The sequence below is a fragment of the Balaenoptera physalus genome (genome assembly GCF_965194825.1).
Source record: "Balaenoptera physalus genome assembly, chromosome: 1".
Classification (NCBI taxonomy): domain Eukaryota; kingdom Metazoa; phylum Chordata; class Mammalia; order Artiodactyla; family Balaenopteridae; genus Balaenoptera; species Balaenoptera physalus.
The window spans coordinates 169521214-169533858 of NC_138882.1; the positions used below are offsets into that span (position 1 = coordinate 169521214).

Below are 12645 nucleotides of genomic sequence, written 5' to 3' on the forward strand. Positions count from 1 at the left end.
AAGTTGAATATGTGGTGACCTCAGGGTCCTTCCAGCCAATGACTGTGCCTAGAATAGGGACACTGAGGAATGGTTCGGGGAAAGCAGATGTGCTACCACCAACCTCAGAGATTCAACATATGCTCCATACTCCCCATATGTCCAGACAAATAATGGGCCTGCCATCTGGACTTGTATTTATATCCTTCCAGAACCTAATCATTTTTAGAGCTGTCCATCCTCTGAGGTCAGTGTCCTCCATATTTATTCATTCATTCATTTGGCAAATATTTATTTTACAGACAATCTGGGTTAAGCCTTGGAAATTCATGGATTCATTAAGCATGACCCTTACCTTCAAGGAACGCACAGTCTGGGTAGGGGGTGCAGACAAGTAACAAGCCATCAGGGTGCGATCTGGTAGACGCTCTGCCACAGGGAAGCCCAGGAAGAGGCTTCACAATTATCAAAGACCCTAGAGAGCCAACTGCAGGGTCCTTCAGCACATGCCCTGCACTGAGCTACCCCTTTCATAGCTGCTGCTGTCCTGCCCAGGCATGGAGCAGAGCGAGTGGGTGCTGGAGATACAGAAATATGACCAAGCCCTAAAGCATCCACAGGGCAGTGGAGGAGATAGAAATGTTAACAAATAAGTCAAGTAAAATGTGATAACCGCTATAAATAGAGGTATAGGAACAATGGGGAAAGAATGACTAATTCTGGAGGAGCAGAAACAGATTTTGAGAGGAAGGTGTGAATTCATTAGCTGTTGAATTAAACAGGGTTTCCATGGGTCTGTGCCAAAATTTTCTTCAGAGCCTCAGAGGCCCTAAATTCCAGGACCAAGAGGGCTGAGTTGCAGCCCCCTCCTCTTCTTGAATTGAGAGATTTGATCTAAATTGCTAAGTACCAGGGTCTTTATCTTGAAAACAGGGATAATTGTGTCTGCCTCATGGGGATCGGTTGCTGTGACTAATGGCTGAAATGATCCTTGTAAAGCTTGGAAGATGCTAGCAATTATTATTCAATCTTGTCCCCTCTTTGTTTGTATCCTCTGATACTGAAAGGCTTCATCCCTCCTCACTTGGCTGCCCCCATCATCCCCTGATGCCCTCCTTGGTCATTTCTGTTGCTATGATACTATAGGAACAGGTGGGAGGGAGAATGGCTGCTTCATAACACTGTGAAAGTAAAGGGTTCCTGGTGGGTTTATTTCTATTTCTGCAGAAGAAAAACAGACAAACTGAAGGAGAGAAATAAAGGAACGTAGCAGAACTACAGGTGGGCAGGTGTTAAAAAAAAAAAAAACTTTGATAAGCATTCCTATAGACAGGCAGACAAATGGACAGATAAACAGGCACTCTGGCAGGTAGAGAGGCAAGCAACTTGTCATCTTTGTAAGGTATTCCAGCGCTGTGAGTTGTTTTCCGGATGTAGCTGATGGGCGTTAATCTGTGATTATTGTGATTCTCTTTCCAGCTGAGTGTGGGAATTCAGTCACGGGCACTCAGGGCACTCTGCTGTCTCCCAACTTTCCTGTGAACTACAATAACAACCACGAATGCATCTACTCCATCCAGACCCAGCCGGGGAAGGGGATTCAGCTCAAAGCCAGGGCATTTGAACTCTCTGAAGGAGATGTCCTCAAGGTAACACTGATAGATTTCATAGAGTATGTATGTTACGGGATGCAAAAATATGGTCACCACACTCATTTATCTCTGTGTGAATGACCCAACCTTTCTTCTTCCCTCCTGAGTCCCAAGATGTTGTCCTCACTCATCTGAGAGAAGTGAGAATCTAAGAGAGAAGGGTAGGCGAGTGTATTCTAAAGAATGTGGCTTTAGAGTTTGCTTAGGAGCTGACTGCTCTCAAATATGTATGTGATTGAGTAGGGGTTGTCTGGACAGTAAATCACCATAATAAACTCAGTTGGAGTGGCCAGTGGATCAGGTTTTCCATTGTGAACTCTGACCATCAACCTAGATACGGAAGAGTTCATAGAATATGTGCATTTGTGTAGATATGTGTGGATATACATATGTTTATATGTACGTTTCCACATGTGTGTGCATCTGTGTCTGTGTCTGTATTTGGTTTGGGTGATCTGTGTCTGTACATACTTGTGTTCTGTGCGTGTGCATTTGTGTATGTTTTGAGTTTATGTTTCAGTGACCGGTGGGCTATTTCAGTAGCTTCAGTGTGCCATGGTGATGGCCTGCATGTAGCAGTGGGGTTGAAGAAAGTGGATTCAAGATCTACACAAGAGAAAGAAGTGAAAGGACTTGGACTAAAGAAAGGGTTATAGAGAGGGACTTGTTAAGACATTGAACACACTTATGACTGTGTTTCTTTGTGTGTGTGATTTGTACCTCCAATAACACATCATGTGTGTGTATGTGTGTAATCAAAAGAGTTGACTCTGGAGAACTTATCAAAGAGCTGCCTTATTTAAAAAGATTATAAGGAAAATCTCATACTGAGTAGGTCCATTTTCATCCTAGGCCAAGAAACTTTTTTATCTTATTCTAATATAGTTTTATTCCCTGTAGCCAGAGAAGTCTAGACATTAGAAACAACCAAAGGTCACCACTCTAGAAAATCCAAAGAGAAACCATTAAATAATCCCCATCCCTTAGGACTCTCTGTAGATATGATGAGTACACTGTACTTTTTATGCAAAGATGATACTCTTGACCCACCCTCTGGGGCATGTGTGTGTGTGTGTGTGTGTGTGTGTTTGGAAGGCATTTCTCACTCTTACCTAATTACTCTTGAACCCAAGAGGAAGTACCATGAGATGACCAGTTGGGACCGGATATGCCTGAAACAGAACAGAATATGGCAAAGTGGCCCAGGTGTGAGTGGGTTCCTATCATTGGCTCCTTAAGCTCTACTTTTCAACCTCTAAGCTCCCCAAACAGAGAAATGCAGTGTGCATCTCCCTATAAGTGAACAATAGACAGGACGTTATACTTTCCAAGGGCCATGTCTTCAGGCGTCTCCCTTGACCTCAGTTCTCTCCATCCATTTGTTCATCATCAACAACGGAGCCTCAGAGGACACACCCAGGGCCAACAAGGCCAGAGGGACTTCCGTGCTCTAGTGCTGCAGGTGGAATTGAGGAAAGCTGGACGATGCAGAGACCTTCTTGGAGGAAGGCTGCTGTTCACCCTGCAGAAAAAGGCATTTTGGAGACTTACAGTTCTCAGGTTTTGAGGCGAGCGTGCACAGCAGTTCTGTGCATGTGGCCTGACGGGACCGGCAATAGGCCTCCTTCCTTGGCTGCTAGAGGTCACATGGAGCATGGCTGGTGCCCCAGCGTCCTCTCTAGGGTGGTCTGGACTCAGAGTAGCACCTAAGACCTAGTCAGCAGGTGTGCATACCCCGCTGCACTATCAAGCTTCTGCCTCGGGGTTGAGTGAGCAACTTAACAGACAGAAGAGAGACTTTTGGAGGCACTCAGGGTAAGAAGGGAGGGACCTGGGGCATCATCCCCAGGTCAGAGGTCAGGGAGGGCTCAGGCAGGGATCAGGACCTCAGGTGGCCCTGCAGGGCTGTGTGCAGAGGGGGATGATTTCCTGTGTTTCTTACAGGGATCTTCCCAGACTTCAGACTTGGTCTCTGCAGCCGCCTGCCCGGCTGGCCCTGCCACCAGCCTTCTAACACTGGGCTCCACCTTCTTGCCCAAAAGCCTCTTCCTCCCTTTCTAGGCCTCTGTAGTGTCCTCCTCAGAAGGTTGGGCTGTGGTGCTGACCTGACCGAAAGGCCATCCACACGATCCTGTAACCACCAGAGAGAGCTTCCATAGCAGGGGGTCTGGGGAAGGGAGGGCAAGGCATCCAGGGAGATCACGTAGTTTCCTGTTCTAACTCTTCCCCTCAGGACCCTTGCCCTCCCGAGGGAGAACCTGGGACACGAATTATTTTGGAATGAAAAGAAATGCACGGTTATAGTTTCCACCCTGCAACCACTGTCAGCTGCAGGGGCAATGTTCTTTACACCTGTCGTTCCGATCTACCTCGACACAAAGGAGGTGGCACCCAGAGTCACCTCCAGGAGAACCCTGCCCCTGCCCTGGTGTAACTGGCCCATCTGCCAGAACACTGGTGTATTTCCAATCCTGAGGATGTACCTGTCCCTCCCGAGAACCCCAGTGCATACCTGGACTCCTTCCTGCCCAGCGAGACCCACCACTTCCTCCACACTTGCGTCTGACCAACCCTCCAAACCTTCCATACACTCTTGGATTTCTGACCCATGACTGTTTTCTTGCATTTGTGACCCTCAGTCTTTTCCTTACCTTTAATAACTGAAAATTTCTTAGACCTCACCCCTACACATACTCCAGCTTGTCTCCTAGGACTACCTGATTTCTTCTGTTTCGGCCTCCACCAAAATTTTGACCTCTGTCATCTGCAAGACAGAAGGTCCTCTAAATGCAATAGTGTGGAAAGACAACAGCTCCCAGCTCAAGATGGCACACGAAGCCCATGTATATAACTACATCCTCTACGGTTCCCACGGAAATGACTAAAGGGACATGAAAATGGGAAATTAGGCAAGGCTGCCTTTCACATACAACTTAAAGGAATTTTTGCCAAATGGAATACCCCCGAAAAGGGATCCATTTTGAGAAAGAGCCTAATCAAAGTGTAATTCACATAAGTGAATTGAAATCCTGCCTGTGAATTAAGTGCTAGAAACCTCAAGGAAAGAATGCATCTAAGACCACCTAGGTCAGAGCAGCAGAGCCTGGAGCCAAGGACACACCATGGGGCTGTTGGCAGGGGCCAGATCTCAATCCAACTAGCTCTTCTGGAAGCGTACAGGGTCTGGGAAACCACACAGAGCCACAGTTCCCTCTCAGCATGACTTTCTGGATTCTATTTAGCTGTTGTTGGCAAGCTGGATAAAGCAGAGCAATGCCATGGCTGGCGCCTGACAAGAGTGGGCAAGCTCATTAGAGAAGAGGCTGCCACAATCATACACACACACACATGCACATGTACACACACATACACATATACGCACTCTCCCTCACACACACATGCTTTAGTACCAGGAGCAAGAGAAGCTCCTACTATGGCCTCTTCTGGCTTAACTCTTCTGCTCTGCCTTAGAGACTGCTGGGTCTTTCCATTATCCATATTTAGTTTCCCTCTGTCATGGTGTGCCAACCAGAAAATGAACTGGATATGTGTGAATATTCAGTAGATCAGAAGATGGGGACCTGTCTGAGGAGTCAGAGTTAATTGCCCCTCTGCAAGCAACAAAGAAAAAAAAAATACTTTAAAAACTTCTAATTTGTATTCTTAACAGGATTTGAGAGAATATTATATTTATGACACAAAAATAGGAAATAATGAAAACAGAGCAATCTGAGATGAGGAAAGATTGAATAGCGATGAAAAACATGATCACCCAATTAAAAAATGGAATGGAGGCAATGAACAGAAGATGGTAAACCACAGAAGAATGAAATCACTTTATTATAAGATAAATTTGAGAACTTCTCTCACATCTCATAATGAAATGAAAAAGAGAATTCTTTTATATTAATAAAATGCACAATCAATTCACAGTAAAACTTTATGTGCCAAATAACATAGCATGAATATATTAAATAAAAATTGCTAGAAATGTAAAAAATTTTAATAAAGTCACAGTCATTGTGGAAGATTTAATATACCTCTATTAATCTCTGATGTATCATCTAGGTTAAAAATAAATAAGGATTTAGGTAGCTTGAATAATATAACAGAATAAATCCAAAGAAAGTAGAAAAAATACTTTTAAAGATAAAAGCAAAAGTGACTGAAAAAAGAAAAATTTTAAAAATAGCAATTATCAACAAAACCAACTGGTTCTTTGAAAAATAATAAAATAGACAAAATTTACAGGACTCATCAAGGAATAAAGAAGCCACAAATATATAATTTTAAGAATGAAAAAGGAACATAGTCATAGATAAGGTAGAGATTATGAAAACAATAAGAAAATGTTTAGGAAAAAGCATAAGACAAAAAATCTGAAAGCTTAAATGAAATGGAAATTTTTATAGATAATAAGTACTAATATCAAGAAAAAATACAAATCTGAATAAACCAATAACCATTTAAAACATTGGAATTCTCCTGTATTCTCTCTCAAAGTCCCCAGACCTAGACTATTTTACAGGTAAACTCACAAAACTTCAAGAAACAATTAATCCCTGAAATAATCAAACTGTGTCAGAAAAGAGAAACATGAGTATCCATCTCCCCACTCACTTTATTTAAATGGGACAAGTAGAAATATTGATATCAAACTGAATAAGGGCAGCATAAAGTATTAGGCCAGTTTCACTTATGATCATAGATCTAAAAATCCTAAATACAGTATCATGTTGAATCTAGCTGTGCATTAAAACAAAAATGACCAATGGGATGGATTCCAGGAACATAAGGCTGTGTCAACATTACAAAAGCTCCTAATTTTCTTTATTGGGCAACCCATATGAAGTTGCCATTTTTGTAGCTCAAGAGCAGTCAAATATCAGCAATTTCATCCTATAAACAGATTAGGAGAGAAAAATACATGATCCTGCCAATGTATCCCAAAACATCGTGTGATGAAATTCAGTACTGATTCATGATTTTTAAAAATATCTCATAAAGCTATGGACAGAACTTTCTTAATCTAATAAAAATTTTCTGCCAACACCTATAGCAAACATTATACTTAATGACAAAACTTCCTAAGGATTCCCAGTAAAGTCAGGAACAACACCAGTTCTGCTACCACCAATAGTATTCAGATCCAAGCCACTGCAATTATACAAAGAAAAGAACAAAGAAACTACAACAATTAGAAGGGAATATCCAAATTGTCTCTTATTTGGAAAATATAAAACAACCAGCTGATAACCTATCAGACCAGTAAGACAATTTAGCAAAGCTGCTGGTGTTTCTACAACCAATTCAAACATGTAATCAGAGGTGGGGAGAAGGTCTCATAATAGAAACAAAAACTATAAGACACCTGGGAATAAGCCTAACAAAAATGTGTATAATCTTTACTGAGAAAATTATAAAACTTTATACTGAAGGACATAAAACTAAAATAAATGCAGGGAGGTTTCATATTCAGGGCTGAACAAAGGCTATGAACAGGCAATTCACAGAAGAGGAAAGTAGAATTGGTAAACATACAAAAAGATATTCCACTTGGGTGATAATCGGGGACATACAAATTAAAATGGGATACCATTTCACACCCATCATATTGGAAAATTTTAGAGTGCCTGAAAATATCAAGTGTTGGTGAAGATATAAAGCAATGAAAGCTGTCATACGTTGCTAGTGAGAGATTAAATTGGTATTTAATCTTTGGAGAGCAGTCTGACAACATCTAACAAAGTTGAAGATGTGCCTTCCATGTGCAACCCGCTTCTCTTCTCTGTTTTAGTTCTAGATATATGCCCTAGAGAAACTTGAGCACCTGTGTGTAAGCAGACATGCATGTAGCATTGTTCATAGGAATGTTACATTGAAACTGTGTGTTAAAAGCTATCCATTTAGCATATTCATTTTGAAGGCAGCCATCTTGCTGAACTGTCTTATTAGATGTAGTGGTATGTACATATCAAAAATCAAGTTGTATGGGACTTCCCTGGTGGTGCAGTGGTTAAGAATCTGCCTGCCAATGCAGGGGACACGGGTTCGATCCCTGGTCCGGGAGGATCCCACATGCCGCGGAGCAACTAAGCCTGTGTGCCTCAACTACTGAGCCTGTGCTCTAGAGCCCATGAGCCACAACTACTGAGCCTGTGTGCCACAGCTACTGAAGCCTGCGTGCCTGGAGCCTGTGCTCTGCAACAGGAGAGGCCACTGCAGTGAGAAGCCCGCGCACCACAACGAAGAGTAGGCCCCGCGTGCCACAACTACAGAAAGCCCGTGCGCAGCAATGAAGACCCAACTCAACCATAAATAAATAAATAAATAAATAAAATTGATTTGTACACCTTAAATATATGCAATTTTTATTCGTCTGTTTCACTTCAATAAAGCTGAAAAAAGTGGAAACATATAATAGAGAAAAAGAAAGAAAGAAGGTTAGATGTAATGGGTGTGTATAGATTCTCTTGGATTTGTCAGGGATAAATCCATCACCTGTATATAATGATGAACTGGACCATCAAAGCAATTTTCTTATAGACAAGCAATATTCTGTTAGGAAATAAATGTATACAAGGACCCAATTACCAATATCAATAAAAAATATTAAAATGCCCAGGAATAAATACAGAATTTTACTGAGAGATATAAAAGACAACTTGATTAAATGGAGCCAGATGTCCTGTATATGGATAGGAAGATTTAATATCATATAGATATGTTTTCTCTCTTATCAATCCAGGCATTTAATATTAATCAGTCAGAATTATACAAGTTGTTTTGGGTCTTTTGGAGGGATTGGGGGGAGTTGTTTCTCTTAATTTGAGAAAATTCTTCTTGAGTTTATCTAAAAGAATAAACATGGGAAAACAATTTTTTAAATTAAAAGCAGACAAATGTGAGGGGACTTGCCCTACCAAATATTTAAATATATTACAAAGCTACAATAACTAAAACAGTTTAGATCATGCACAGGAATAGGCAAATAGATAACTGCAGTAGAATAGAAAGTTGAGCAAAAAAAATTTATATAACTACATATGTGATAAAGTTGGATTTAAAGTTGGTGATAGGTGGAATATTTACAAACAGGGTTTTGTTAAAAATGGCTAATCAACCAGGAAGAAAATGTATCTTATACCATATGCCAAAATTCCAGGTGGATTTACGAACAAAATTACTGAAAGAAAATATTGGTTTATTCATTTATCATACATTTGTTAAGTGCATCTTATGTGCCAGGGCACATATTCCACATATTCTGGACAATGATATGCGAATGATTATATTGTGGGTTGGGTTAACTTTATGATGGAAATTTCTACAGCTGTTTAAGTGCTGTTGTGGAAAAAATATTTAATGATTTGAAAAATATACACATTATATTAAGTGAAAGAGCAGGTTACCATATAGTATCTATAGTTTGATCTTGCTTTTATAAAAAATAAATTTAAAAACTATATAAGGAAAGATATGCATAGCAAGAAGCCTAGAAAGATAGTCACCAAAATGTTATGAGTGCTGAAAGTTGCTTTCAGTTTCTTCTGTGTTATAAGTTTCCTGCAATGAATATTTTATCATAATGACATATTAAGAACAAAAATATTCTTAACGAATTAAGATGAATTATGCTTTGAAATTAAGGAAAAAATCCTATTCCCATTATACTTTTATTAATTAACAATTTCTTAATACCATAGTATATCCAGTGAGTGTTCTAATTTCCAATTATCTCATAAATGTAATATTTTTTAAATTTACAGTTTATTTGAATCAGGATGCAAATAAGTTGTACATATTGGATTAGTTGCCTCAAGTATTTTTTTAGTCTTTAGGTTTTACCTCCATCTCTTCTTTTTTACTCCCTTGTAATTTATTTGTGACTTGTTTATTTGTAATGTATTCATTTCATATGTTCCTCTGTCCTCCATATTTCCTATACGTTGGAAATTGGATCCAGTGGCTTGATCTGATTCAGGTCTGATGTTTTTTTGGCAAAATGACACCATAGGTATTGGTGTGTCTTCCATTAACAAGCACATGATGTCTGGTTGTCTCTCTTATTGTGATGTTAGCAAGTGTTGATGATTAATGCCTTGATCAGTTAATTAGAAAATATGTTTTAATGGGGTAAAACTATTTTTATAACAATCTTGATGCAGCAGTGTGCTGAACTCTTTGAACTGGTGTCATGTCTGTGTCTGCTGGCACTCTGGAATTCTCCCAGTCTATCAGTGATATAAAACAATTGCATATAGGATCTGGAAACAGATTTTTGAAGCTCCCAGGGGCCTAAACAAATCTCTAATATACAACACTGTTAGCTTGAAGGATGGCTTCTTTTAGAAAACTTTGCTTCATAAATAGTAGAATGGAAATATTGTTCCAATTTGCTGGCAGCTGGCACCACATCCTGTGCCATGCACAAATATTCATCACCCACCCATAGATCCCATCTTTGATATTTACCAAAGCAACAGGGGGTCCTTCACTCAATCACAAATTCTGTTGTTATTTGCACAATTATCTGGAAAGGAGCAGCAACCTCGGAACCTGGGGAGCCAGTTCATTATTCTGATGAGTCTTGTCTTTGCTGGTGCTCAGTAGTTCAGGGGACAGATGGGACTCAGGGAAGCCAGATGCCTGCACGATTCCACCCCTGGCAAGCCTGCAGGCCCTCGCTGGAGCCCTCATTTTAGGAGGGAAGGAGCAGAGACTGAGCTTGGGGAAGGGGAAGATACCATGATACCTGACACGCTGGACATTTTAACTCCATCCTGCTGGATCCTAGGGGTCATGTCCAGCAGAGTGTGAGACTGAGGCCACTGCCACAGTGGAGTAGGATTAGGGAGGAGGACGATTGTCTCATCTCCTGGAAGGGCAGGATGGAGTGTTTAGCAATGCAGAAAAGTCGAATGCTTGCAGCCTGCCTGTCTGCAGAAACAGATGGTCTGGGCACTCAGGCAGCCCCAACCTGGTCTCCGCAAGCTGCTGAAGAGTAAGCTGGTGCCATCTGGGGGTTGGGGAGCTAAGACCAGATCTCCTCTGGGAAGGTTAGAACAGCATCCAGTTCCTAGAGATCCAATTAACACCGAGATGGGCTGGGCACAGGACTGGTACCCAGTAGGCTAGCGGGGCTGATAACTTGCCCCGTGGCAACTCCACTCTGCCGTCTTCCTTGCATCTGATGACTGACTGTCCCTCTAACGGTTGTTATCAGTGCTAAATTCTGGGAATGTGGGCTGTGGGGTGGGAAGCCGTTGTTCAAGATAAGGCCATGCTGATGATGTGGGGTTGGGGTCTCTCCCGTGTCCAGGTCTACGACGGCAACAACAACTCCGCCCGTTTGCTGGGGGTGTTCAGCCGCTCTGAGATGCTAGGGGTGACATTGAACAGCACGTCCAGCAGTCTGTGGCTTGATTTCATCTCTGATGCTGAGAACACCAGCAAGGGCTTTGAGCTGCAGTTTTCCAGTAAGTCTTTTTCGCATCTGAGTGGACAGTGAAATCGGGCTTTCCCCGGTTCCACACACAGGGAGGCTGGGCTCTGGGACATCACCCATCAGTTAGTGGGTTTGATTTTCTCTAACTGGTGTGTGCTTAGCGGACTGTTTCCCCTAAGACATTGTGCCCGTGATTTGGATAAGCTGCCACTTGGCGTACAGCTCCATGGTTACACCTGTGAGTAACTTAGCTAAGAGTCACAGCACACCTTTGACTCACTAATCACCTTTTACTCACTAAAAATAATAAACGCTGAGCCTTTGAATTAAAGCAACCAAAGATAGCCTTTCCTAATGGTGACATTTATAAACTAATGTCCAGCTACAGTCAGAAGTAAAAAATGCAAGCACTAACGTATAATTATGTTCTTTTTTACTACTCCCTAAAGAGTCGAGGCTTGATTCTTTCCCTTTTTTCCTGATTTTAACTTTCTCCTTTACTCCTGAGATTTCAAAAACAGAAAGCACTGAGGTTCGTACACAGCCCCAGAGTACCTGGGATGACATCTACCATACTTCAGCTTCACAGCTATTTTATTCATTTATTCGAGCTTCTACTTGCCCAGTAGCTACAAAGAAAGGTGCTTTTGTAGACTATTTTAAAAGCCAGTGAATATCCATCGACTGATAAATGGATATGTCCCTCCATACAGTGGGATATTATTTGGCCATAGAAAAGGATCCAGTTCTGTTCCATGCTACAATGTGCGCGACCCTTGGACACATGATGTGAAGTGAAAGAAGCCCGTCACAGTACATGTAGACACATGTATTGCATGAACCATTTATATGAACTGTCCAGAATAGGCAAATCCATAGAGACAGAAGGAAAATCGTTAGTTGCCTGGGGATGAGGGAGTTGAGGGGAAATCACCTTCTCTTTGAGGTGATGAAAATGTCCTAAAGTCGATTGCAATGTTAGTTGCGCAACTCTGTGAATAAACTAAAAGACACTGAATTATACACTTTAGTTGGGGGAGTGTTTAGTATGTAAGTTATGTCTCAATAAAGCTGTTAAAATAAAAAAACCAACGAGTCTACTCAAGATTCCTCTTGCCTGCGTGTGTAGGGTCTGTGCCTGTTACAGCAGGCACATAAATGGAAGAGGATTCAATAGAGTCATATTCAAATTCCGTTTCTATCATCTGAGATTGCGTGACTTTGGAACAATTTGTGTGACCTTCCCGAGTCAATATTCTCAGCTGTGCAATGCACAGTTACCCCTCCTGGTAAGACTCCTGTGAATAACAAGTGAGAGCTAACACAGGTGGCCACCGTGCCCTAGGAGCTCTGTGTAAGCTCACAGAGGTCTCCTTCTCCAGGCTCGTTCAATAGAGTGTATTTAAGCAGGACAAAATTGAGCTTTGAAACATACATTTAAAGTGACTTTTCCATATTACGCTCTCCCATCAGACTGTCTCAGTTAACAAAATGGGAAGGGCAGCTCCCGCTACCAAAATGCTATGGGGTCAAACCAACAAAAAAATAGGAAATCCGGACCCTATA

The 12645-nt window shown here is 41.4% G+C and overlaps 1 protein-coding gene across 2 annotated transcripts in view; it reads left to right on the forward strand.

Moving 5' to 3' along the window:
* The window catches only part of CSMD2 (CUB and Sushi multiple domains 2), a 652460-nt gene that overhangs the window by 438320 nt on the left and 201495 nt on the right, over positions 1–12645 (forward strand). For both annotated transcript variants that reach the window (XM_082415250.1, XM_082415251.1), the window contains exons 22-23: positions 1459–1628; positions 10954–11110. In XM_082415250.1, coding sequence (XP_082271376.1) covers positions 1459–1628; positions 10954–11110 — 327 coding nt within the window. The remainder of the gene's footprint in view (positions 1–1458; positions 1629–10953; positions 11111–12645) is intronic.